General features: G+C 48.0%; 12 protein-coding genes across 12 annotated transcripts; 6 read left to right on the forward strand and 6 right to left on the reverse strand.

The window, feature by feature from the left end:
• Positions 1-231: 231 nt before the first annotated feature.
• On the forward strand, positions 232-2,255 carry SPPG_05311 (RNA-processing protein NOP58). Its single transcript, XM_016753532.1, has 3 exons — positions 232-637; positions 714-1,892; positions 1,958-2,255. Exons 1-3 carry the CDS (start codon positions 349-351, stop codon positions 2,080-2,082), a joined length of 1,593 nt encoding a protein of 530 aa, XP_016607978.1. The 5' UTR covers positions 232-348; the 3' UTR covers positions 2,083-2,255.
• A 783-nt stretch (positions 2,256-3,038) lies between these two features.
• Positions 3,039-4,208, forward strand: SPPG_05312 (histone H2A). The gene is made up of 4 exons (XM_016753533.1): positions 3,039-3,166; positions 3,377-3,451; positions 3,558-3,833; positions 3,905-4,208. Exons 1-4 carry the CDS (start codon positions 3,164-3,166, stop codon positions 3,959-3,961), a joined length of 411 nt encoding a protein of 136 aa, XP_016607979.1. The 5' UTR covers positions 3,039-3,163; the 3' UTR covers positions 3,962-4,208.
• Positions 3,942-4,840, reverse strand: SPPG_05313 (uncharacterized protein). Its single transcript, XM_016753534.1, has 2 exons — positions 4,580-4,840; positions 3,942-4,498 (listed from the first exon to the last, which is right to left on the reverse strand). Exons 1-2 carry the CDS (start codon positions 4,788-4,790, stop codon positions 4,224-4,226), a joined length of 486 nt encoding a protein of 161 aa, XP_016607980.1. The 5' UTR covers positions 4,791-4,840; the 3' UTR covers positions 3,942-4,223.
• Positions 4,841-5,065: 225 nt separating this feature from the next.
• SPPG_05314 (uncharacterized protein) lies at positions 5,066-7,083 on the reverse strand. The gene is made up of 10 exons (XM_016753535.1): positions 6,793-7,083; positions 6,642-6,705; positions 6,465-6,566; positions 6,297-6,397; positions 5,954-6,235; positions 5,786-5,886; positions 5,659-5,716; positions 5,486-5,598; positions 5,337-5,420; positions 5,066-5,274 (listed from the first exon to the last, which is right to left on the reverse strand). The coding sequence occupies exons 1-10, from the start codon at positions 7,019-7,021 to the stop codon at positions 5,134-5,136; spliced, it is 1,275 nt and encodes a 424-aa protein (XP_016607981.1). The 5' UTR covers positions 7,022-7,083; the 3' UTR covers positions 5,066-5,133.
• Positions 7,084-7,173: 90 nt separating this feature from the next.
• SPPG_05315 (oxidoreductase) lies at positions 7,174-9,515 on the forward strand (the record flags this gene model as incomplete). The annotated part of the gene is made up of 7 exons (XM_016753536.1): positions 7,174-7,474; positions 7,533-7,900; positions 7,970-8,065; positions 8,137-8,718; positions 8,780-8,878; positions 8,938-8,990; positions 9,055-9,515. The coding sequence occupies 7 exons, from the start codon at positions 7,174-7,176 to the stop codon at positions 9,335-9,337; spliced, it is 1,782 nt and encodes a 593-aa protein (XP_016607982.1). The 3' UTR covers positions 9,338-9,515.
• SPPG_05316 (uncharacterized protein) lies at positions 9,302-10,642 on the reverse strand. Its single transcript, XM_016753537.1, has 6 exons — positions 10,599-10,642; positions 10,156-10,510; positions 10,037-10,093; positions 9,965-9,975; positions 9,833-9,895; positions 9,302-9,773 (listed from the first exon to the last, which is right to left on the reverse strand). Exons 2-6 carry the CDS (start codon positions 10,278-10,280, stop codon positions 9,634-9,636), a joined length of 396 nt encoding a protein of 131 aa, XP_016607983.1. The 5' UTR covers positions 10,281-10,510; positions 10,599-10,642; the 3' UTR covers positions 9,302-9,633.
• SPPG_05317 (uncharacterized protein) lies at positions 10,305-12,131 on the forward strand. Its single transcript, XM_016753538.1, has 2 exons — positions 10,305-10,791; positions 10,857-12,131. The coding sequence occupies exons 1-2, from the start codon at positions 10,485-10,487 to the stop codon at positions 12,089-12,091; spliced, it is 1,542 nt and encodes a 513-aa protein (XP_016607984.1). The 5' UTR covers positions 10,305-10,484; the 3' UTR covers positions 12,092-12,131.
• On the reverse strand, positions 11,874-12,594 carry SPPG_05318 (uncharacterized protein; the record flags this gene model as incomplete). Its single annotated transcript, XM_016753539.1, has 2 exons — positions 11,874-12,263; positions 12,334-12,594. 2 exons carry the CDS (start codon positions 12,592-12,594, stop codon positions 12,165-12,167), a joined length of 360 nt encoding a protein of 119 aa, XP_016607985.1. The 3' UTR covers positions 11,874-12,164.
• Positions 12,595-12,836: 242 nt separating this feature from the next.
• SPPG_05319 (uncharacterized protein) lies at positions 12,837-16,798 on the forward strand. Its single transcript, XM_016753540.1, has 9 exons — positions 12,837-13,284; positions 13,350-13,971; positions 14,028-14,492; positions 14,552-14,964; positions 15,045-15,156; positions 15,224-15,312; positions 15,372-15,651; positions 15,717-16,105; positions 16,200-16,798. Exons 2-9 carry the CDS (start codon positions 13,938-13,940, stop codon positions 16,659-16,661), a joined length of 2,244 nt encoding a protein of 747 aa, XP_016607986.1. The 5' UTR covers positions 12,837-13,284; positions 13,350-13,937; the 3' UTR covers positions 16,662-16,798.
• A 3-nt stretch (positions 16,799-16,801) lies between these two features.
• SPPG_05320 (uncharacterized protein) lies at positions 16,802-18,571 on the reverse strand (the record flags this gene model as incomplete). The annotated part of the gene is made up of 9 exons (XM_016753541.1): positions 16,802-17,035; positions 17,093-17,279; positions 17,339-17,412; positions 17,491-17,591; positions 17,664-17,758; positions 17,824-17,921; positions 17,994-18,142; positions 18,213-18,383; positions 18,463-18,571. 9 exons carry the CDS (start codon positions 18,569-18,571, stop codon positions 16,802-16,804), a joined length of 1,218 nt encoding a protein of 405 aa, XP_016607987.1.
• A 574-nt stretch (positions 18,572-19,145) lies between these two features.
• Positions 19,146-20,795, forward strand: SPPG_05321 (branched-chain amino acid aminotransferase). The gene is made up of 3 exons (XM_016753542.1): positions 19,146-19,580; positions 19,643-20,112; positions 20,174-20,795. Exons 1-3 carry the CDS (start codon positions 19,264-19,266, stop codon positions 20,572-20,574), a joined length of 1,188 nt encoding a protein of 395 aa, XP_016607988.1. The 5' UTR covers positions 19,146-19,263; the 3' UTR covers positions 20,575-20,795.
• Positions 20,575-23,611, reverse strand: SPPG_09270 (uncharacterized protein). The gene is made up of 9 exons (XM_016757427.1): positions 23,418-23,611; positions 23,285-23,363; positions 23,103-23,221; positions 23,008-23,038; positions 22,880-22,949; positions 22,571-22,828; positions 22,242-22,509; positions 21,217-22,181; positions 20,575-21,151 (listed from the first exon to the last, which is right to left on the reverse strand). Exons 1-9 carry the CDS (start codon positions 23,445-23,447, stop codon positions 20,695-20,697), a joined length of 2,277 nt encoding a protein of 758 aa, XP_016607989.1. The 5' UTR covers positions 23,448-23,611; the 3' UTR covers positions 20,575-20,694.
• Between the last annotated feature and the right edge of the window lie 6 nt (positions 23,612-23,617).

Here is a 23,617-nt window from a genome sequence, read left to right on the forward strand (position 1 = left end):
CATGTCGTGGTTTTGAACAGATCTGCCAGCTCGTAACCTGCGACGTCTGTAATCCCTTCGACATGTGGGTAGGGACGATCCGACACCACCCGAGTCGTCTCCTTTCTCCAAGGGGCAGCGCACACGGAAAAGGAGAGCGGACGACGGACAGCATGATTATGTCATCATTGTAATCTATCCATATATGGAAAGTCTGAATTGTTTTTGTCGGCGCGACTTTTGGAAAGTCCAGCAGTTTCCCATCCATCCATCCATCCATCCGTCCATCCGTCCATCTATCCATCCATCCTTCGCACGTTCGACGGGTTTCCATCTTGCACCTTTCATCCATCGATTGACGGTATCGTCATGTTGGTGCTTTTCGAAACACCTGCGGGGTACGCCCTGTTCAAGCTCTTGGACGATGGAAAGCTCAAGAAGCCGGACGATCTCTACAAAGATTTTGAGACTGCGGACCAGGCGAACAAAACTGTGAAGTTGAAGGCATTTGGAAAGTTTGAAAACACAACAGATGCCCTCTCTGCTGTAACAGCGTTGGTGGAAGGCAAAGTCTCCAAAAACTTGAAAAAGTTTTTGGGTGACGAGTTGAATGCAAAGGATTTGAAAGACCAACTGGCGGTCGGGGACGCGAAACTTGGTGCGTGTGTGAATCGCATGTGGTTTCTGTGGGCGTAACGTGAATGTGGAATGCTGATGGATTGACCCATTTACAGGAAGTGCCATTGCCAAGAAACTCGGGATCAAGGTGGTTTCTGACGCTGCTGTCAATGAATTGATGCGCGGAATTCGTTACCAGCTCTCTTCCCTCATTTCTGGATTGCCGGAACAAGACATGAACGCTATGGTTCTTGGTCTGTCACATTCACTTTCCCGATACAAGCTCAAGTTCAGCCCGGATAAGGTGGACACGATGATTATTCAGGCAATTGCCCTTCTTGACGACTTGGACAAAGAACTCAACACTTACGCCATGAGAGTCAAGGAATGGTACGGATGGCACTTCCCCGAAATGGGCAAGATTGTGGTGGATAACTTGGCATATGCTCGTACCGTGAAGGTTATGGGATTCCGGAGTAAGGCTGAAGAGACGGATTTGTCGGAGGTCCTTCCTGAGGAGTTGGAGAAGGAATTGAAAGAGGCGGCAAAGGTCTCGATGGGTACTGAGATTAGTGACGAGGATATTGAGAACATCACCTATCTGTGTGATCAGATTATTTCGATTTCCGAATACCGTACGCAATTGTACGACTACCTGAAGAACCGCATGATGGCCATCGCACCTAATTTGACGTGTCTGGTGGGAGAATTGGTCGGTGCACGATTGATTGCGCATGCTGGATCTCTTTTGAACCTCGCTAAGCAACCCGCATCCACCGTCCAAATCCTTGGTGCTGAAAAGGCGCTTTTCCGTGCCCTCAAGTCGAAACACGACACACCCAAATACGGACTTATATACCATGCATCATTGGTGGGTCAAGCAGGACCGAAGATCAAAGGAAAGATTGCACGTACTGTTGCCACAAAGGCGGCTCTGTCTATTCGTTGCGATGCATTGGGTGACACAGAAACACCCAACATTGGTATTGAGCAGCGGGCAAAGGTCGAGGCACGATTGAGGCAGTTGGAGGGTAAGGCGGTTCGCGCCGCCATTGGTTCGGCAGCAAAGGGCAAGCCATCACAAAAGAAGTACGAGTTCAATGGTGCACCATCCTATAATGCGGCATCCGATGCTGTGGTGCCTACCACTCCAGCATCAGAGAAGAGCAAGAAGCGCAAGGCGGAGGATTCAGATGAAGAGGAGGACGCTACACCAGCGACTCCTACACCAGAAGTGAAGAAGGAGAAAAAGTCAAAGAAGTCGAAGAAGACTGAGGAGGCAGACGGCGCGTCAGGTATTTACCTCTGAAGGATGAGATTCGTCTTTTGTGACAGTGTTAACTTTATACCATGTTTTCAGACACTCCAGATAAGAAAAAGAAGAAGCGAAAGGTTTCAGAGGAAGCAGAGGTGAATGGGGTAAACGGCGAGGTGAATGGCGAAGAGAAGACAAAGAAGAACAAGAAGAAGTCGAAGAAGGATTGAATACTGTGAATATTGGGGCTGGGGGAACGTATAATCATAAACGCAACCGGAAGGACGATCCGAGTGGTCACGCAGGTGGTTAGTGTGCGGGTGGGACTAGGGTTGCAGTTGCGTTGCATTTTTTATTCTTGCTTGTATCTATTTTTTTCAATTTTAAGATTCCTAGAGAGGCATTTATCATTCATTTGTCGATATGCGAAAAACTAATGCTGTATGTATGTTTCTTCCATCTCCATTCTATCCAAAAAAGCTCAAATGTAGGCAGGCATCCGCAAACAGTTTCTTACGACGCTACCAGTTGTGCAATGCCCGCATCCCGTTCCCAGGATCAAAGCGACACTGACATATTTCCAAGTCGCGCACAGCTTTAATCGGTTTGCTTTATGTATGAGACTAGTCTGGCCGTGCCCGTTCTCCAATAACCAGCACCCTATAGGAAACCAGTTGCATCCCAAAATTCGTTGTCACATCGATATCCTAGGCTTTTCCATTGAGCGATATACATTTATACATTTCCCATTCCTAGGGGGCTCCACTGGTCGTTATCAGTAAATCCAACGATTCAAAGAGGAAAAAAATTCCAACGGTCGTACACAATGACATTGCAGATGGTATAGTGACAAAGGTGTAAAGTAATTCTTTATCAAAAAGCCCAACCCCACACCCTGTATACTTGTAAACTCTGGAGAAGGGCCTTGGATATCTTCACCCGTTGTGATTGCGAGCGTCGCATAATGCATTTTTAACACATGTGCCCCTCCATGAACCTCTCTCGTCAGTCTTCAGTACATGCGATCCTTCCACATGCCGTATCCCTTTCTAAAAAGCCAGCTTCGGTTCATCAGTAAGCTGCTTGTCAAAACACAATGAATGTCTGGCAGGCTAATTCCTGAATCACTGCGGGGGTCGACTTCCCCAAAACGCGCATCGGGTAATGGTACGTGTCACGCGCTCGCGCGAAGCCCAGCGTCCCCTTCCACCTATCCATCCATCCGCCGTCCCCATCTTTACGCATCCATCCATCCATCACTTTGAGCTACTTTGATATTTGGACACCACCACTGCATTCTCTGCATTCGATATGGTATGTGTGCAAAGTTTGGTGCGATGTGCGTTTCTGGGGGAGATGCTATGGACATTGGAAACAATCCGGTCCGATGAAGGAGATGAGACAAATGGACAAGTACAAGCGGCTGGCTTACCACTGTACTTGTAACAGCCAGTAAAGGAGTAGTTAGGCTTGTTGTTTTTGGACCAAGATTAACGCCATCATTCTTGCGATCAACTTCCGTAGGCTGATAAGGGAGATAACTCTGGGCAAGGTGAAAAGCCAAAGGTGAAGCAGGCTCCACTCTCACGGGCGGCCAGGGTGAGTATCTCTCTGTTCAATTCTTCTGGTTCTGAATTTTCTGGCAACAGTTTTTCGGGTGGGTAATTGTGGACTGTCTGCTGATCGCACACCTCGGTTTTGCCAGGCTGGTCTCCAATTCCCGGTTGGCCGTATCCACCGATACCTCAAACAGCGAACGCAAAACAATGTCCGTGTTGGCGCAAAGGCTGCCGTATACTGCGCTGCAATTTTGGAGTACCTTACCGCTGAAGTTCTCGAGTTGGCGGGAAACGCATCAAAAGATCTCAAGGTGAAGCGAATTACTCCTCGCCATTTGCAGTTGGCGATCCGTGGAGATGAGGAATTGGATTCTTTGATCAAGGCGACGATTGCAGGCGGAGGAGTCATCCCTCACATTCACGTAAGTGCTTCCTTGGGCCTTTTCAGCTGATGCGCACAGGCATCTGATCGACGTACCTTGTCAATGTGTAGAAATCCCTTATCAACAAGACCACCAAGGCAAAGAAAGGCCAAAAGGAGGTTGCTTAATTTATTATTTCTACTGCGTATGCATATAATGGGAGACGTGGTGGAGATTTGGCGGTTAGTAATGAGAGAAATGGGGAAGCAAAACGGCCGATCTCGCCGTCGTAGCTGGAGCTACGCTCCCTTCATGTGTTTTTGATTCGATTGCTTTTGTACATGTTCGTGAGATGATTTAGTCCCTGGTTGAGGCTTGTGTTTTTCCTGTCGATAGTTGGAAGAGATGAAAATAAAAAAGTACGATATACCCAGATTGCCTTAACCGTCATCATTGGTCCTGCCATTTTTTGAACATCGCCGCCTGTCCAACTATTTCACCAGACTCGTCTCTAACATTCCACACGTATCCATCCCACATCTTGAGTGGGCTGCCATCCTTCTTTACTCTGATGCAGTCATAATCCTTTACGCATCCCTTCACTGCCACCTCTCTCATAAAATCCTCTCTGCGAGTCCGTTCATCAGGCCCTGCCGAGAGTCGAGAGGGAAATTGAAGAAGCTCGGCGGGTGTGCGCCCAAACACTGACAGGGCTTTCTCATTGCCTATTTAGAGTTTCATATAAGAAAACATCCGAGTGATACGGCCGCTTTTCTTCTTGACATGCCAAAAACCATCAAACTCACCGAAATTGTATATTGGATCATGTCCACCCGTTGGCGTTCCCGTGTGCGTTAAGAATATAAAAGGTAAGGCATATACCGTGTCGGCAACTTTAAGCAGCTCGTTCTTGGAGGGGCGAGCTGTGAATGGGACTAGGGTTTGGTTAAAGTAATGATGAAACGATACTATAGCGCGGTGGACATTTCCTAGCGTTGTCGGCGTGTGGTACCACATTGTTGATGAAAGAGACAACGAATGGCGATGGAAGACAACTTGAGATCAAGATTAACAGCCGAGTCCGTGGCTTGGGACGTGGCGCTCGCTTACGCGCTTTGTCACATCTGCTGTGAGATTTGGGATTTGAAAGCACCGCAAGTGAATAAAAGACAGTCGAGCACATTACAAGGTCGGGGGTTAATTGATAAATGTCGCCATGCTTGCTTGTAACTGTGCCTGGGCAGGATGTACAGAAGCAAGTGCGATGTCTTAGGTTAAAACACCGACCACAATATCCAATGCAGTAATGCAGTCTCGCTGTGAATATATTACAATGTAAATGTAGATTACAGTTATCTCTTCACCATGGTTCCGAATCACCGTCGCCATGCCTGTTGGTAAAGCTTTGATTCCATTTCAACGTTTGATTGATATCCCTCACCCAATCCTTTCCGTGCCTTGTTCGGCTCACGCATGGGATCGGAAACTGTGACATGCGCACCTGAATTTGAGTGCAAGTGTAAGCTTCAGAAAACCAAGTACGCGTGCGAGCAGTATCTTCACCTCTACATATTCTTCCTTCCCCAACAGATAAACATCTCTGCCATCGACCGAGACCTGCGCGGTTCCTCTACTGTTTTTTGACAGCTGATGGTGTCGAATAGGTTATTTAGTGCGTGCGAACAATAACAATGCGGTGCGTGGCCACTTACACGTAATCGAACGGTCAAATATGGAGGTAGCAATGCCGGTCGGAAAGATAGTGATCGCGGGCAAATAGGCGTTAAAAGAAGAGATTGTACAGCTGGGTGTACAATAGGTCCACCTACATGAATGCAAGTAGATGAGAAACAGACCTCACGTAACGTGAAGAAAAAATGCTGACCTGCAGACAGCGAATAAGCTGTCGATCCAGTGGGTGTGGAGACGATGAGACCGTCAGCCTTCGAGACGTTAAAAGGCCAATCATTAATAACTATTCTGTCGAATACGTCTTGTATCAATCTACTCACGACAGCGTCCGTCAAAAATTCTCCTCCAACTGAACAATCAATAACTGTCAAATGCGGATTATGTCCACGGTGCAACGTTATATCGTTCATAGCCTGCAAATCTACACTGCCGACAAAATGTAGGTGGGCGTTTCATACCTCGACACCGAATTAAGAATTATAACGTACCTTGGTCAAGGCCATCATACATCACCCTCCGTCCATCATTACGAAAGATGGCACAGGTTAAACGCATACGTAACAGGAGCGGTACGGATCCTTCGATCACTTTAATTAGAGCTGTTTGATAGTCTTGGAATCCAAACGGCAGAAGGAAGCCCAATGTTCCCAGAGAAAAGGATATGATCGGCGGAACCGCTCGCGGGAAAAGAGAGGAAGCATGTAATATGGTACCATCGCCACCTAACGTTATTGCAAAGTCGATTGTCCGGCTGTATTCTACCATATTATCTGAAGCTTTTTGATAAACAACCATGTGCAGTCCACACTGAAATTGACTTGTGAGACCAACCCTTGGAGATAACATGGAGTCCAGACACTTCCTCGCCTAGTTCTTCCGCGACTGCTGGTTCGACGACGATATTCATGTAAGGGTATTCCGAACGAAGCCAGCTGAAAGCATGCATCAATTCAGCCCCAAAGGACATTAGAAGGTCTTACAGAAGGACAAGCAACAAACCGAACAATCTCTAGAAATGCCGCTCGAGTCCGTTCATCATTCGGCTTTTTCACAATCAGGACAGTGCGAGGTGGTTGCGACCATCGCAGCAGGTGTTCTGCACTAGTAGAAGCGGGAATGAGAGTTTGGCACATGCCGCCTATGCATGCCGCTCTGTTAAGAAAATACGCCTCACACCTATATTCATCACCAATTTTCTGTCGAACCTCTGCTGGCGGTCTGTTCGTGTCGAGATCGTTCCCTGGATAAATAACCTCCATGGTCACCCTGTTGCGGCATGTAGCACGGGTCTCACACGGCAGAGAACCGGAAGAGAAGAAATACGCACCAACCACATCCTTTGGTACAGCTTCATCTAGACCAATATGTACTTTATCTGGTAAGGAAAGGGAGGTCTTCATGGGAGGTGCCGAGAAACGGCGAGCCGCATTGGCCCGTTTGAGTGAATAAGCAAGTCGGGTCCCCACGCATTGCGGAGAATGCTGCAATATCCTCAGTGAAGGCGTGCCCAAGTGAGTGAACGAGCGGATTGCTGGGCGCAAGCAGCGGAGGGTCATGACCGAAATGTTCTAAGTAATGCCGAAGGTCAAGAAACTCGGATCTGCAACCAAACTGATCGGTGAGTCATGTCGCCCATATGGGTCGCGTAAGCAAGACTGTGTTTCTTTTTGTTTGTTTATCACCGACAGCCAGAGATCGCAGAACGGAAATGGACGAGGGGACGATTCCACAGTGGGGGGATTTGTTCACGCAAGATGACATTAACTCTGCCATCAAGATATTCTCAATATATGCGGAGCATGACGAATACATGAAGCATGCCATGACGAACCCCGACCTTGCCAAGTTGTTCGAGCTAGCACGAAAGACTCTGATTCCGTCCGAAAAGGAATTGAAGGAGCGGAGAAGGAGGCGAAAGCAGGATAAGAGGGATAAAGATAAAGAGATTTTAGCTGTGGCGGGGATTCGACAAATGCGGAAAGTGAAGATGGTGGGCTACACTGGTGGCAGTAAGTAGGGTCGGGGAACTCATTCCTCGTTTTCATACATGGTGCTGATTTGATATAGGTGTGGATATTCCTATGCCACCAAGAATAGGCACCCAAGAAGCCAACGAAGCATTTGCCGCTGAGGATGAGCAGCGATTGATAACAGAGACTGCAGCAGAAACCTCAGCGGTCGTTGAGGGAGAGGACCGTAGCGCAACCAAAGTAGCTGATGGACAAGCAGTTACAGCTGACACCGATCCAGTACTCCCTCCCCTTCGGAAGCTTACTTACAATCGTGCATGTCACGTATGCGGCAAACCATTCCGAGAATTGCACCATTTCTACGATCAGCTATGTCCCACCTGTGCAGATTTCAATTTCATGAAGCGGTTTTCGGAAGCGGATATGCGTGGTCGAGTGTGTATCGTTACTGGAGCTCGCGTCAAGGTTGGTTGGAAACTTTTCCTACAACAAGTCAAGACTGTCGTCTCATCTTCAGGTTTCGTTTCTTTTTAGATCGGCTACTGCATAGCATTAAAACTTTTGCGTATGGGAGCCATCGTGATTGTTACAACTCGCTTTCCCCATGACGCTGCATCGCGCTACGCAAAGGTTCGCCTTCCTTTCCCTTGCATCACAAACTATGGCGTCCACTGCATATTGATTCACTCTTGAACTTACAGGAACCCGACTTTCTCTCTTTCAAAGGGCGGCTGGCCGTGTACGGAGTAGATTTCCGGGACATTCCACTCATGCATCATTTCTGCCGAGAAATCACTGAACGATTCCAACGATTAGACGTCATCATCAACAACGCTGCACAGACTGTGCGTAAACCACCTGCATATTATGAACATTTGATAGAAGGCGAGGCAATAGATATTCCGTCAGATGTACGAGACGTTATCGACGTTGTAGATGTTTACCGTGCTCGGAATGGTGGATTCATCTTTGGACATGGAGGAAAAAATGCCCTTCCTGCTTCAGCCGTTGCACGACTGGAGGAAGTGATTGAAGACGAGGACGGTGTTCGATCTCTTGGGGTCGCTCTGCCAGCTAAACAGGCAATCGCTCATCTACCTGAGGTCAACATGTCTGCGGCGATGTCACAACTTGCCCTTATTGACAGTGATATCAAACCTACCGCCAAGGTGTTCCCTCCCGGCTTATACGATCGTGACGATCAGCAAGTGGATTTGCGGGGTGAGAATTCCTGGACACAAGAACTTGGGCAGATTAGCACGGTGGAAATGATGGAATGTCATGTAGGTAGCGAGGATTGTCATTGCCATGGCACATCTTCCCTCACCTAGTCTTTGTTTCAAGGTCATCAATACTTTTGCACCCTGGATTCTGATATCTGAATTGAAACCGCTTATGGAGCGAAGCGCCAAAGTGGATGGAACAGACGGTATATGCGATAAGGTAAGGCAGATTATCTTAAATGTCTTCTGGTACCCCAATCTGACCGTAAACGATCGCAGTTTATTGTCAACGTTTCAGCGATGGAAGGTCAATTTTATCGAAACAAAACAATGTAAGTCCTTTCGAAGCATGCTTTTACAAGGCCAACGCATTGTGTTGAAATGCTTTGTCTGTAGTTATCATCCTCACACAAATATGGCGAAAGCTGCCCTCAACATGATGACCCGCACAGCATCGGCCGGTTTTGCAGCGGTGAATATCTTCATGACCGCAGTCGACACTGGATGGATTACAGACGAAAATCCTGTAGACCAGTGGCACAAGCGTGAACACGCACCACCACCACTAGACGAATGGGATGCGGCCATGCGTGTCCTGGATCCCGTTTTAATGGGTGTTCGTGGAGAAGAGAAACTCTGGGGGGCCTTTTTGAAAAACTACAGACCAACGCGGTGGTAGGAAGTGTATAATTTATTGAAACCGATATATGGGTGAAACGGTCCATCTCTTGTGAGCCAACAGACTCAGGGTGACAACCGCAGAGGGCAAATGCAAATTAGAATCCTTGTCATTGTCCGTGCATGAACCATCATGATATTTATCCGATTCTCAGTTGGCCTGTTGATGAACAGGAAGATTGTCCATGGTTCTCGTTGTACTGCTCGCACGGCAACTCTGATCACATGTTGAATAAGATGGCATATGGATGCATATGTCAATCTCGCCGAAAAAGCACCTCATTGGGTCAGGGGACATTACGCCGATTTTGGCTTGCTCAGCTTGATCCTCTGCTTTTGCTCAAGCTCTTGTACCAGAGCCGGTCCTCTTCGTACCGTCACTTTGATGCAGCTCTTTGGGGATTTGTCCGGTGCTTGGAAGGTTGTGGTGTCGAGTTCTATTCTTGAACCGTAAATAGTGATATACTAAGAGGTAAAAAAAACCTGGGAAGTATACCATGTCGAGTCGCAATGCCCGAATTTTCAAGGATAAGGATGACGGAAACACAGTTTGCAAGTGCTGGATGGGGTCAATGTCAGGCAAGTTACGCTGTCGGCGTCCTGCAAAAGGATGCATTGATGAGCCTACCAGGATCGACGCTGAGGTTTTCACAAGAGTCAGTTCTCGCCATAATATGCACTAACGAACAGGTTCCTTTACCCCACGATCTCCACCTCGTCAAACTCTCTCAGAGACGACGCTATCCATTCCGTATATCTGCGGGCCAGAATAGTGGTTGAGTCCCAATCATGAGTCCACCTTCCAGTCAGCCGCCATACCCACTGAGTTCCGGATCGTCTGGGCCTACGGAGGCTACAATGATTTGACGCTCTGGATCTGGGACGCCATTGAGCGGAAGAGGCTTCGCAACGGGAACCGGAGGCAGAGACGAAGGGCCTGGCATGTGAAATGTGTCCGTTGTGTCCGTTGTGCACGAGCACTGTGAGGGTATCGATAATTGGCGTCAGCGTCGGTTCATCATGGCCGAAAGCCAGCCGTCGCAATTTGTGTGAAGTTTGGAAATTGGGTTTCGCGTCAACGCTTTGGCCTCCCGTGGGTGACTTTTAAAGTTACGTTCGCGTTCTAAGCAACTTCAACCACTTTGAAAATGTATCTTCCGCTCACTCCATCCAGCTATGACGGTTGGGTGATACTTCGCACATTATCGATATGCTCAAACGTCGTGCCTCTTCTCCTCGAGTTTTTTGCATCCTCCGCTCACCTTACAGCACGACGCTTACGCTTTTTGAAGATCGAGGTAGATCGGGCTCTGGTAGCCTGTGAACTTGCCGAGACCCTATTAGAATGTAAACGAGAGAATGGAACTATCATACAGGCGCGGCAGAGACTTCAAAGGTGTCTGTCAAAACTGGAAGAGATTGCTGGATCGAACATGGCTGCGGCAGAGGCGTTAGGTGCGCATGCCATAATGTGCAGGCGCCAAAGCGTTCAATCTCACCTTCACACCTCATTTCTCAAGGACCATGTAGGGAATCGGAGTCATCTTCTGACTTCCTTCCTACCGAGATATTTTGGCTGGTCTCCTCCTTCGTCAGCTCCCCTCAAGATATCCTCAACCTCTGCCTAGTCAACCGAGCCTTTTACCGCATTTTTACAAAAAGACTCTACACTTCAATATCACTCCTCCGCACGGACTATAAAGACATTCGCATGTCTTTATTTAACTTGACGATTACCCTCAGATCCAATCGAGATCTGGCGGCCTTGGTCAAAGACTTTACAGCTGGAATGCAAGGACTTGATGAGGAGAGTCTTGATGAGGAGAGCCCGGTGCCAACAGCGATGGAGGAGGAAGATCCTGCGGATATGGTATATGAAGTTGTATCAGATCCATTTGCGAACACAGAACAGTTTGAATGGAGCGTCGAACCACGAGGGAAGATGAGGAGTCATTCGCATGACACGCTAATGCGGAGTCTGCTTTTGGAAAGTATGATAAATCTAGACGCTGTTCATTTACACTTCAATGCCTGTCTACGACTGAGTGGTTGGCTAAATCGAGCCCAAAGTATGCGGATCAAACATCTTGACTTGAGCTTCTCGTCGATCAAGAAGTTTCCCGTGCTATCTCACGAAATACGGTCTCTCCAGGAGCTCCTGCTTCGCGATTGTGGAGATCTCCGCACCACCGAATTCACTGATCTCGTCCATAAATGTCCCAATCTTCGCGCAATCGGCATAAATGGCTGCGAAAACCTATCCGACTCATCCATTTTCGAGTTGCTGTCCTGTTGTCCCAAACTTGAGGCTATTGCCTTTGGATATCGTCAACAATTCAAATCGATTGATGCAGTCATTGGCAACATTACCCACCACATGCCCCGTCTAAACGCATTTTTCCTTGATGGCCGTGACCGGGTACCAGAGTACCCTTTGTATGAGCTCATCACCACACGAGGACATCAGATCAAAACGCTGAGTCTCAGCTTTTGCCTCATAACAGACAAGTTGGTAGATCTGGTGGCGGAACGGTGTGTTAACTTGGAGGCATTAGCATTGAACGGATGCAAAGGAGCGGTGACGGACGAGTCAGTCACACGGGTCATGGAGAAATGTCAGAACCTCACGGTATTCTCGTTGCTGGAGAATGAAGGTGTGAGCTGCAAAGTTGATCAAGAGGTAATCAATCGATTTGGTTGGGATGTGCCGACGATCGTTGAAGAGTTTAGGTATTGGAAGAAATGGAAGGCTTGATGATAGATAATAAATTAAGACCAAACAGCTTGCATGGCCACACACTAAGAACCCCCAATAAGACTGCCACCGCTCATATCCCGGCCTTCTTTGACTGTAATCTCTCCTTCAAAACTGCCTCCTCCTCTCTCAGTTTTCTTCGTTCCTCAAGCAGTGCAATCACTCGTTGTTCCTAAAATCGCGGGTTAGTTCGTGTCAACATCAAAATTGCAAGATATCCTGAAAGGCATCAACGAACGGACCTTATCATGAGTTACAGCAACATTAGCCATATAGGTAGCCAACACTACGCTTCCAAGAATAAAGCTTGCAACCCGGAGAACGGACCAGCCGTAAGATCTCTTTCGCGGGAGTGGGGCAAGTCGGTCGATGCGGTCGCGTGAGAGTTGAGATGCATATGTCCCTATTGTTTCTGGTACGGCAGGTCGTCGTCCTTCAATGGAAGTGGGGGATGGCGTGGGAAGAGTCGCTGGGAAATGCAAAGGTCGTGATGCAAAAGGCATGATCTCGGTTGTTGGGGTGGTTTTGAACAGTTGGTGGTCGCAGGAACGATCAAGCCCTCATTTGCACGTGAGCAAGTGGCTTTTGATGGTTTCGTAATCAAGTTGGGACGAATTCTCCGACGAGAGGGATGAAGGGATACCCGCGGATATCAATCCTCGTGCGTAAAGATCTTCCAAAAAGGGTCACTCCCCCTTATAAGATGGCGCATCGCTTTGAATTATTGGACGAAAGAGTGGTCTCCAGCATCCTGCGGTACTTAACCTATTGTTACCTGCACAGACCCCTTCTTGCCATGGATCTCGACATGGTTCGCGTCGTTAGCGGCGCCGATCTATGTCTTTGAATCATGCCATTCGGAAGACGTATCACAGAATATCAAATTGGACATATTCTCTAGGAAAGAATAGTTATCGGATATCTCACCGTCAACCTCCATGTCGCTACTTCCTATTCCTGGCATCCGTGGAGGGGAAGCAATTCCCTTCTCCAAGGCTGCACCCAAAGACCAAAAGCACGAGCTACGCAAATACTATGGGGCGGCCGAAGCTGTACTCCATCGAGCAAAGGCTGATACAGTTGAACTGCAGACAAAGACTGATCGGGTCAACGTACTGAAAGATCGGGCATCGTATAGGTCGGAAAGGGAAATGAACTTGGCGCATTTCGCCGAGTTAATGAGTATCTTTAAGGTTTTGTGGCTGTTTAAGATATTTGGGTATTAAATGTCTTTGTTGTTAACATTGATTCCTATCAGCAAGCATCAAAATCTGGTAGCGGTAAACTGACCATGCCAGAGTTCAAATCCGCCTTCTCGGTTGTCCTAGGCCACGGTCTAACCGACGATCAAATGTCCATCCTTTTTATGAAAGTTGACGCCAATATGGATGAAGCCGTTGACTGGGACGAGTTCAGCACCTTCATGCTTCTTCGTGCCGAAGGTCAAAGTGTCATGCAGGAACAAGCTGAAACCCAGCTCTTTGATACTGAATCCATGACCACTCATTTTCCTATTTTGACGCCTCACAAGGATATGATTATTCGCATTCTTTGGTTGGGAAAGAGTCAGCGCTATGTCACTTGCAGTCGGGATGGGATGGTGTGCTGTTGGAGCGATCGGTTGAAGTTGCAGAGAAGTTTTGCAAATATTGGGTAAGCGATCGTGCAGTATTTGACACGTCCTTTTGACGAAGGATTGCTGCCTGCTTACAGATTTTGAGTTTTGATTGTTTTACCTTTTGGACCAAAAAGAATTTCCTCAAAGCCTGAACCTGGCCTCAATAGCAAGACAAAACCACCTTGGATTCATGACTGTATCTATCTTCCCAATCTCAACAAGTTGGCGATGTCGTCCGACGACCACGAAATTACCTTCTATGGTAGGCCCCATTGAATTGTTCCGCACCATGCAGACGTCGTGATAACTATTTCACAGATAGTACAACGATGGAAACGCAACTCCGCCTTGACCTCCATGACAGCGTCGCTTTCACAATGAATTACCACTATGACACTGAAAACCCCGACAGCGACCAAAGTACCCTCTTATACGGAACCGACCAAGGCTGCGTAACTCTCATCCGCTTCTCCCACGCGGCTCTCTTTGGTACTGCCATCAGCAAAAAGGACCAGGCGCCCGTCATATTAGTGGACAGTTTATCCAAAACACCTGGGGTGCAGGTCTGGAAGCGAAAAGCACACAATGACTGGGTGCTCCAGGTGGAGTATTACCATGATTTGAGGTCGGTTGTTTCGTGCTCTCCTGATGAGAAAGAGAGCTTGGTCATGGCGATGCAAACGGGAACAAAGAAGTGGACGGTCGTTTCGGCGAGCGTGAGGAAGGGGGTAAATACCATTGCTTATAGCAAATTCCCCTTGGCGTTGGTTAGTGGGGGAACAGGTATGTTTTTGCCCAATTGTTTCATTGGCATAAATGTCAATTTAGTCTTGCCTGTTTAGATCGGCAACTCCGCATCTGGAACCCACACCGGCTACAGCGACCCACAGCATCTCTCTCTGGACACTTGTCACCTATCATATCGGTAACGGTCAACCCTTTAAATGGCCAAGCTATATCACTCTCCACGGACAAAGCTATCAAGATATGGGACATTCGCAAACAACAATGTCTTCAAACGTTACCTAGCTCCATCGAGCATCGTCCTGAAAACAGTCTATCATCCATATTCTTCAGTACTCACCGTGGGGGGAAATTGATTGTTGCCTCGACTGTTATGGTTACGTATGGGTTGGTGGACCGGTCGCAGCAAAATCGAGTGCGAAGTCACGATGCTCCAATTAGGGCTGCATTGTGGAATGGTGCGTTTAAGCAAGTTGTTAGTGGGTGTGATGCCGGTGTCGTAAATGTCTGGGTGAGTTTGTTTTGGTCAGCCTATCGCGGGAGGAGTGCTCAGTTACGGATAATGACGTTAAATCTTCGCTCGTACCCAAGGATGCAAGCACGGGTCAAAAGACGTTCCGTTTTGCGAATGTCCACGAGAAAGCAGAGATTACTGCAATGGCATTTGATGCGGCATGTCGGAAATTGATTACTGGGGGTCGAGGTAACGGCTTGCAGAGTTTACGCCAGTCAACAGCTTTCGTTACCAATTTTTTGTTTCATCACACCAGATGGGAGTATTCGAGTATGGAACTTTAACAACGGCCAACTGCTCCAAGAGCTGGTCAAGGGTGACCGTTCTGAAGTTACTGGCATTACTGTGGGTATCTTTGCGTAAGTCAGGATTGAACCCTCAACTCAAACACAAATGACTTGCAGTATATAACTCTCAAATCAACACCGTATATCGTCACAACGGGCTGGAACCGTCTCATCCATTTCTTCCCAGCAACATCTTCAGCTCCCACCGTTCACCCAACGCAAACGCTGTCAGCGTCACACAACGATGATATTCTGACAATGGCGTTTGCCGAACCGGATGTGTTGGCTACAGGGAGTTATGATGGTGAAATAGTTGTTCGGTCTTTGGGGAGTGGGTGTGTTATCGGACGCTTGCGAGTAGGCGAGGAGGGCGAAAGGGGACGAAGCGTCGATAAAGGTTTGGTGCTTTTCTTAGACCCATCAAAATTTAATGTACTGACATTAGTTGACTTGTCACCGTAGTGCTCTTTCTTCATTCTCGTCTCAACCTCCAACACACTGCCCACCTCCTCTCCTCAGGAAGCGATGGCCAAATCCGTTGGTGGAACACTCATGATATGTATCTGATGCTCTCGTATGACGGAACCCATGGAAGAAACGAAGGCATCTTTTCCATGGCCACTAACCCGCATAACACAGTTCTGGTGACTGGGGATACAGCAGGATACATTACAGTCTGGGATATCGGTAGCACTTGCGTCGGCGTGTGCCACCGAGCTGGAGAGGGCATGGCGTGTAGGAATGTATTCAGAGCTCATTTGAGGAGCGTTGTGAGTTTGGATCTGGTAGTGGATGGGGAACAAGAGGCGGTCGTGAGCGCCAGCACGGACTGTACGGTCAGAATGTTTACGGTAGGTGTTTGTCCGCTTTTATCTGGTCAATCTGCGTTGACTTGCATTTGTTTTTTGTTCCCGTTTAATTCTGTTACTCAACCTGAATGGACAGCTCACCGGACAATACATTGGGACATTCGGCCAAACAATGCCATGGGATCTGTATAATCCATCTACATATGCATATCCATCGAGGCCCCCAGAAATCACGCTCGATGAAGTCGACGAGCGTAGCGATGAACCCACATGCAACAACCACGGAGAGCAGGAGTCCGCCGTGATCTCATCTCTGATGAGCCCTCCGGCGCCAAAGCCGGAAACCTCCCAGAGAGCCATGACTGCAACAAGAACACCTAAACCATTGAGCCCCTCAACACAAACGCCCACTTACAAAACATGGTACGCAAAATCCAAATTCGCGCAAAAGTTTATTGCACATCCATCAAGACGTCCACGGATTCTTCCCCCACTAACGCACGTCAAACCTGGGTGTGGAGGTGTGGCGGGGACATTTCATCGACTGGAACCATATGAGTTGGCCGAAGTAGGAAGAGCGGGTAGAGAGAAGAAGTAGCTTATTTTGTAGGAGAGAATCCCAGCATACTAGCCTAGGTGAATTAGTTTTGTAGGACAGAGTCCGCATGTAGATATAGCAAAGAGGTCCTAGGGAACTGAATGGTTACATTCATTACATACAATCACTCTATCGGACCGTCAATTTTCAAACTCTTTGGCAATTTCTGCCACTTTGAGGAATCCCCTGCGAAGATCTTCCTTTAGATCCTCAACATCTTCCAATCCAATACTCAATCTAACAAGTCGGGGGGTAATCTTGTCGTCAACGACAGCCCGCCATTCGAGGGCGGATTCGCAGCCGCCGAGAGATGTTGCATTTACAACGAGCCGGAGATGCGAGCCAATCAGGCGGGCATGATGAAGGGATTTGAACTGAATACCGTGGAAAATAAGCCCAAGTTCCTGTCCGTTCAGAGAGAAATCTCTTACCTCAATGGATAAGACACCTGACCAGCCTTCTCCTTGCTTCTTGCCCGCATCATGTCCGGGTTGTTTGGGTAATGATCCATGCCACACTTTGTCGACGATCTGCGTAGCGGGCTCATCGCGGGCGTCCAACCATCTGGCAATTTCTGTAGCCGATCGTGATTGTTGGGTAACTCGGACGGTCAATGATCTAACAGTCCTCATTTTAGCTTCACACCGCTCTCAAAAGTTTTCTACCCGGGTCCTCACCTCAAACTACGGAGTAGCAGCCATGCTTCGAAATTGCCCATCACGCTGCCCAGGTAAGTTCGGTCATCGCGTAACTATGTAAATAGACAGGACAAGAAAGCTGCCGTTAGGACCTGCCCGTCTCCATTACAATCACCAGAAATGAAATCCACCTTCTCAGCCGTTTGCTCGTCTTTGACGATCAAGACACCGCCCAGCATGTCCGAATGTCCGCCGAGAAACTTTGTGCTGCTGTGCATCACAATGTCAGCGCCTGTTTGCCCGCCATTCTGTATGTCAGTTCTTTCATGCCATGTAGTATATCAGTCAACCATATCCAGAATACCTGCAGCGAGCGTCTTCTGGAGTGGCGCTGGAGCAAATGTTGCGTCGACCGCGAGTGTCGCACCGCTGGGCGACGAGATGCATAATCGGCAATGTCTTTAAAGATTTGCGCGAAGATAAGGTAAACTGACTATCTGATATAGAACAGTTGAAGTTGACACATACCGGCAATCTCACCCCGAGGGTTCTGGGGTGATTCTAACCAAATCAAATCTCCCTTTTGGAAGGTCTGAATGCCGTCCTCGATAAATACTAGACCCTGTGGTGTAAGGAAGCCAGTTGAGAACTACAATTCGTCATGAGAAGGAGCGTTTGTCCCGGAGACACTTGCCACTTTATCTTCGCGTCCTCTCCTGTAGATTCTAATAACACCATGAGTCCCATGATATCCTTCCCGGGAGGTGACAATTCGTGAAGGTTGCACATGATTAATGGCAGCCGTGATTGCAGCAAGGCCAGTAGTGTATGTTACCGCATGGCCTGTAAATGGTAAGTGGTAAGTATCAGTATCTGTACCACTGAGATGTCGTGGTCCAAACACCATTTTTACCTCCTTCTAATGCCCCCAAAACCGTCTCCAATCTGTCCCTCGTTTCGGTACCCTCTCGCGAGTACACATGCTCACCGTTTGGAGTCAGGGCAGTTTCTTTTGCAGAAGAAGTGGATTTAGGTATCCAGCCTTTCTCAGCAGCATAGCGGTCGTTCCAATCGTTAGCAAACCCTGACCACACGATGTCATTATTATCACATTGAACATGCTGGTGAGAATGTTTTCTTTTTGAAAAGAAGTGGAGACATACGGTAATTTGTCGAGACGTGCATAGGAGGGGCAACGTCGGGTGTGCTGCCCGTATCGGCATGGATGGAAAGCGTAGATAGGCGATAGGAGAGCGTCTCTTTGCCAGTCATTATGATTGCTGTACTTTGCAGTGAAATTTGTACAAGTGAAGAGCACTGGAAACAAGGTCAAAATGGCAACGACAACAGCAGGATGGGGGGGAAGCCATCTGCTCGCGTCACTTGTGGCGTGGCTTATCTGACGCGATCGGTCATCAACCAGCGAACGTCGCCGTTAAACGCACTTGTTCAAAACTTTAGACGAGCAACCCGTTTGAGAAAAGAGCATCCGGGAATGTATTGCGCAAGATGCACAAATATCATCAGAGTGGATTCTTTGAAATTGCGGGATCTCTTTCGATGCGGAACTTGGAACTGACAACGACAATGCATAAAAATGATTTGCTGTGTATTGTGGGTATTGGGAAAACATTAAATATCAAGATGCCTGCTACTTTCATCGTCAAAGCATCACATCAAACAGTTGACATGGCCAACGTAAAGCCGTCGATCACACTCGGCAATCCCGAAAGCAACTCGCCGTTTGACATTGGCTTAGATAATCCATAAGCCACTTCTGACTTGATGATTCATGTGACTGTGGTGACTCACTTACCCCACAACAAAGTTTCCCACGCACGAGTCCCACGGTTGGAGGGTTTTGGAAGGAATCGTTCGTTTTGTTGTTGTTGGGTTTCTTTCTTATTTTAAAGCGTTTTCCATCCCCACGGCCACCTCACCATTCGATAGGGGATTAGAAGACCATGTTGGTAAAACGCCTGACCTCCACCTTCCTTCAACGGCCTTTGACAGCCTCAGCAACAAGATGGTCGTCAACCTCAACACAAGCACCGCTCGCAGTGTCTCGTATCGTCAAGTCCATTACACAATCCCCAAAAGAGCAGCTACCAAACAACCAGCTTGTCTTTGGTCGAACGTTTACCGATCACATGTTGACTGTGGAGTGGGACGCTACAGTCGGCTGGAAGGAACCAAACATTAAGCCATACGGAAAGATATGTCTGGACCCTTCTGCTGTCGTATTCCACTATGCGCTGGAATGTTTCGAGGGATTGAAGGCGTACGTAGTGGTATCTTCTCCCCGCAAATGTTGCTCTTGTTCACAATAGTTCCCTATGACAGATATAAGGACAAGAAGGGCAATATCCGACTGTTTAGACCGGACCTTAACATGAAGCGTCTCATCAGTTCATGTGAACGTCTCACTCTTCCCACATTTGACTCTGCTCAACTCCTCGAATGTATCAAGGAGCTTCTCAGGGTTGACCAAAAATGGATCCCAAGCGAGCGCGGGTATTCCTTGTATCTTCGTCCAACATGTATCGCAACCCAAGAGTCTCTTGGCGTCGGTCCATCTAATCGTGCCCTCCTCTTTGTCATTGCATCCCCTGTCGGTCCTTACTACAAAACCGGCTTTAACGCCGTATCTCTGTATGCTACGCAGCAGTACACACGGGCATGGCCTGGGGGAACAGGGGATGCAAAGATTGGTGCAAATTATGCACCAGGTATCAAGCCTCAGATCGAAGTGGCAAAAGAGGGATATCAACAAAACCTGTGGCTATTTGGTGAAAAACAGCACATTACCGAGGGTACGATAGGGCTGATTTTCCTTGTTATTTTCATCATTCATCTGACATGATCATAAATTAGTTGGCACCATGAACTTTTTCATGTACTGGACGAACGAGCAAGGGGTAAGAGAACTCGTCACGCCACCGCTTGACGGCACTATCCTCCCCGGAGTTACAAGAGACTCTATCATGGGCCTAGCCCGCTCTTGGAACGAGTTCAAGGTGACGGAGCAGCCCATATCAATGTTTGATGTCAGAAAAGCGGTTCAAGAAGGTCGTGTTCACGAAATGTTTGGGTCCGGTACAGCAGCCATTGTTTCCCCTATCAAAAAGATCAGATTCGAGGGCGAAGACTTGGACATCCCATTGGACCCAAGCGATAAGACTAGCCAGGCTGGACCCTTGACAAAGAGGATCGCGGACACTATTATGGGTATACAATACGGGGAAATCGAGCACCCGTGGTCCGTCGTTGTGTAGGCGGCTTTTTGGAGATGAATTATTAGCGGACGCTGCTAGTAGAGCTCTATATAAAATATGAGAAATCTCGTCTACACTTGTCTAGTCTGCATCTGCCGTATCATTAATCTCGTAATGTCATTACGTTAAATCTATAACCTCGCACCAGCTTCTTACTCTTTTGATACTAGGTAGTGTCGTGTCGCACTCATCCTCGATGACAATTACACTGGTCACTGTCCTTCGAATCCCCTCCGCTCTCCGCCTTTTGCGAACCGGTATCCAACAAACGGACGAGTTTGTGCAAGATTGACTCTCGGATGAATCGCTATGTCGTTTTGGGGGGGACGAGATGATGATGGGTGATGGGGGTTTGGAGTGAGACAATAAATTCAAGGGTGTTGTGGCATTTCGTGGCGGTGTTGATGGGAGTACCACGATGGGATTCAGTGAATGCTCTTGGGAGGTGTGCAAAGTCGTGTCGACGGGTGGAGTGTTGATGTTGATTACATTGTCAAGAGTTGGTGGAGAAGCGGGTATGGGAGATTTCGGAGATTCTGCCGTTTGTTCTAACGTGTGAGTTGTGCCCAGCGAGGACCTATCGGACCTTATAAGCGGCTTTGAAAGCTGAATTTGATAATTCAGCTCTATTCTTTCACTCACTCAAACTGCAAATCATGCCAGAAGGCCTTGATGGCCGCGATTCCGACTCCTCCAGCTTTATGTGCCCTATCCAGATCTTTGATGCTCACACCTCCCAAAGCATATACTGGCAAACTACTCGTCTCTGCTTCGGTGATTATCTGAGCAAATCTGTCCCAGCCCAAAGTCCTTGAGGACGGACAAGTCGACGATGGCAGAACTGGAGAAAGAACCACAAAGCGCAAACCAAGTTGGGCTGCGCGTTTGAGATCGGCCGTGTCATGGCAGGATGCACCAATGACTAGGTTTGTGAAAGGCAGACCATCCAATGACTGACATATCTTCAGTACGGTGCCAGACAAATGCAGACCACCTGCTCCCGTTTCCTTGCATAAGTGCGCCGATTCCGGCAAGACCTCCGGATCGGACACGTTGATTAACAATCGTGCACGGTCCTCGGATGGTACTTTCGTAACCACTTGGGAGTAGAAGCTTAATGTATCATCTCCTTTCGAGCGCAACTGAACGAAAGGTGGAACTTGCAGGCCGGAGCTTGCAGCCAGCACCGTGCACAGCTGGGCGACGAAATCGGAAATTAGGTCGACCGAGCTAACCGAGAGAGATCGCTTCGGATCGTCGGAAATAATATAAAGTGGGGGCACCACGGCAGATACGCCGCGGCCAGCTCGACCGCAAAGCGTTTTCGTCATTTGCATCATGGGCGAACCACCTTCGGTCATCTCTTCTTCCCCACAGCTCACAATCTCTGTTTCCTGCGAATCTGTCTGCAGCAACCTATTCCAATTGCCAGTTACGTACGATCCACCTTCGTCCTCATTTGACACTAGATGCTTGAAGAAATCTTTAGCTGTTTTGCATGCCGCATGTTCTTTGGTCAGCACACAGGGGAATATCTTGCGGGGGCGAAGGATGGATATAAGCGATTGGAGTTCGCTAAGAGATGAGTGAGTTGCGTACAGGACATTCTATTACGGGAAGATTAGCCCACAACCAGGATGTTCCTGTCAGAGATAAAGTAAACGTACCCAGAACCTCTCTCCACCCTTGACTACAACCTCGGTCGTCCTACCTTTAAACCACATCGCTGAAGGGCGAATGAATACAATGGTTTTTTCCGCCTTCCACTTTACACACTGAGGACAATTGTCGCATGCATGGAAACGCGTTGAAAGCGGATCATCCGTAATGTATTCTGGCAATGACGGGAGGCCAGCATAAATGGCATATCGAGTGGGTGAGATATAAACTTTCGTTTGGAAAACTTGGAACAGGGCTGCCCAGATGTTTTCGGCCCTATGGTTATCAACTTTACTTTGGGTGCTCTGACAGAGAAGAACCCTCCCGCATCACTCACCCCAAAATGTTGAGACCAATCTTAAAGTTCGTAGTAGCCGGATACATTCTGATAATGTCAGCAATAGCCTCCACCGACTCCTGCTTGCTTGGAAAGGTTTCGTATCCAGTGTCGCAGAATGTAGTATCCAGGTATACAGACTCTAGTCGTGGAATCTTTCCCTGTTGCCTGTATTCTTTGATGCCCTCTAGAAACCACGTCTCCGCGCGCAGATCACCAGTGTATAAGACATTGCCATTGGGTCCTTCGATCAGAAACCTGTAGAGACATTAGAAGCCAAGTTTCGGACGGACAGGATGAACCCCTTACATTGTTGAGCCCGGGCAATGGTTGGCGGGAAAGAGTGTAAGAGTGATAGTCTGGTTGTGGCCAATATAGACTGTGCTCCATTAAACTTTGACCAGCAGTCTAAACTTCATTAATGCCCAGGCACGTACTCTGAGTCGTCTCCTCCATTGGTAGCGGCCTCTGGCGGCAGCCCACTATGAAAAACTTGGCTCCAGCTACAAAGATATTTAAGAGAAAAACCTACCAGCCATCTTTTCAAATGCTCATATTTCCCCTGGCCCAGGTTTCCCAAAATCGCGGCCGTCTCTTCAGAGCAATAGAGAGGGACATTGAACGCCAAGTTGTCAAACCCAACCAAATGATCTGGAAAGGTAAACATTGGCACATGGATATGGAACCTGCTACAAGCAATAATTTATAAAGTACCAGTGTGGCAGTGTGATAGTAGGACTATCCGAATATCGCCTTGGTTGGACCGGTACTTGTCTATCAAAATAGTAGGATACTTGGAAAGGGTTTGTCAGAGTTCAAGTTAGGTTGGCAAATGGCGTGTGCTTACCTCACGGACTCGTCCGTCAAAGGTGCTCATGGCAAATGATTGGTCTCATCCACATTTAGAGACGGAAGTACCTGCCCGTTAAAACTCACCCAGACTAGTGAAAGCCAACGGTAAATGGTGTGAAAAGATCTGCTTGCCTTGAGCGGAGGATCGCCAGTTCCAGGATATAATGCACTTATTCTGATTCCATTCTGGTTCCA

Source organism: Spizellomyces punctatus, assembly GCF_000182565.1.
Source record: "Spizellomyces punctatus DAOM BR117 chromosome Unknown supercont1.8, whole genome shotgun sequence".
Taxonomy (NCBI): domain Eukaryota; kingdom Fungi; phylum Chytridiomycota; class Chytridiomycetes; order Spizellomycetales; family Spizellomycetaceae; genus Spizellomyces; species Spizellomyces punctatus.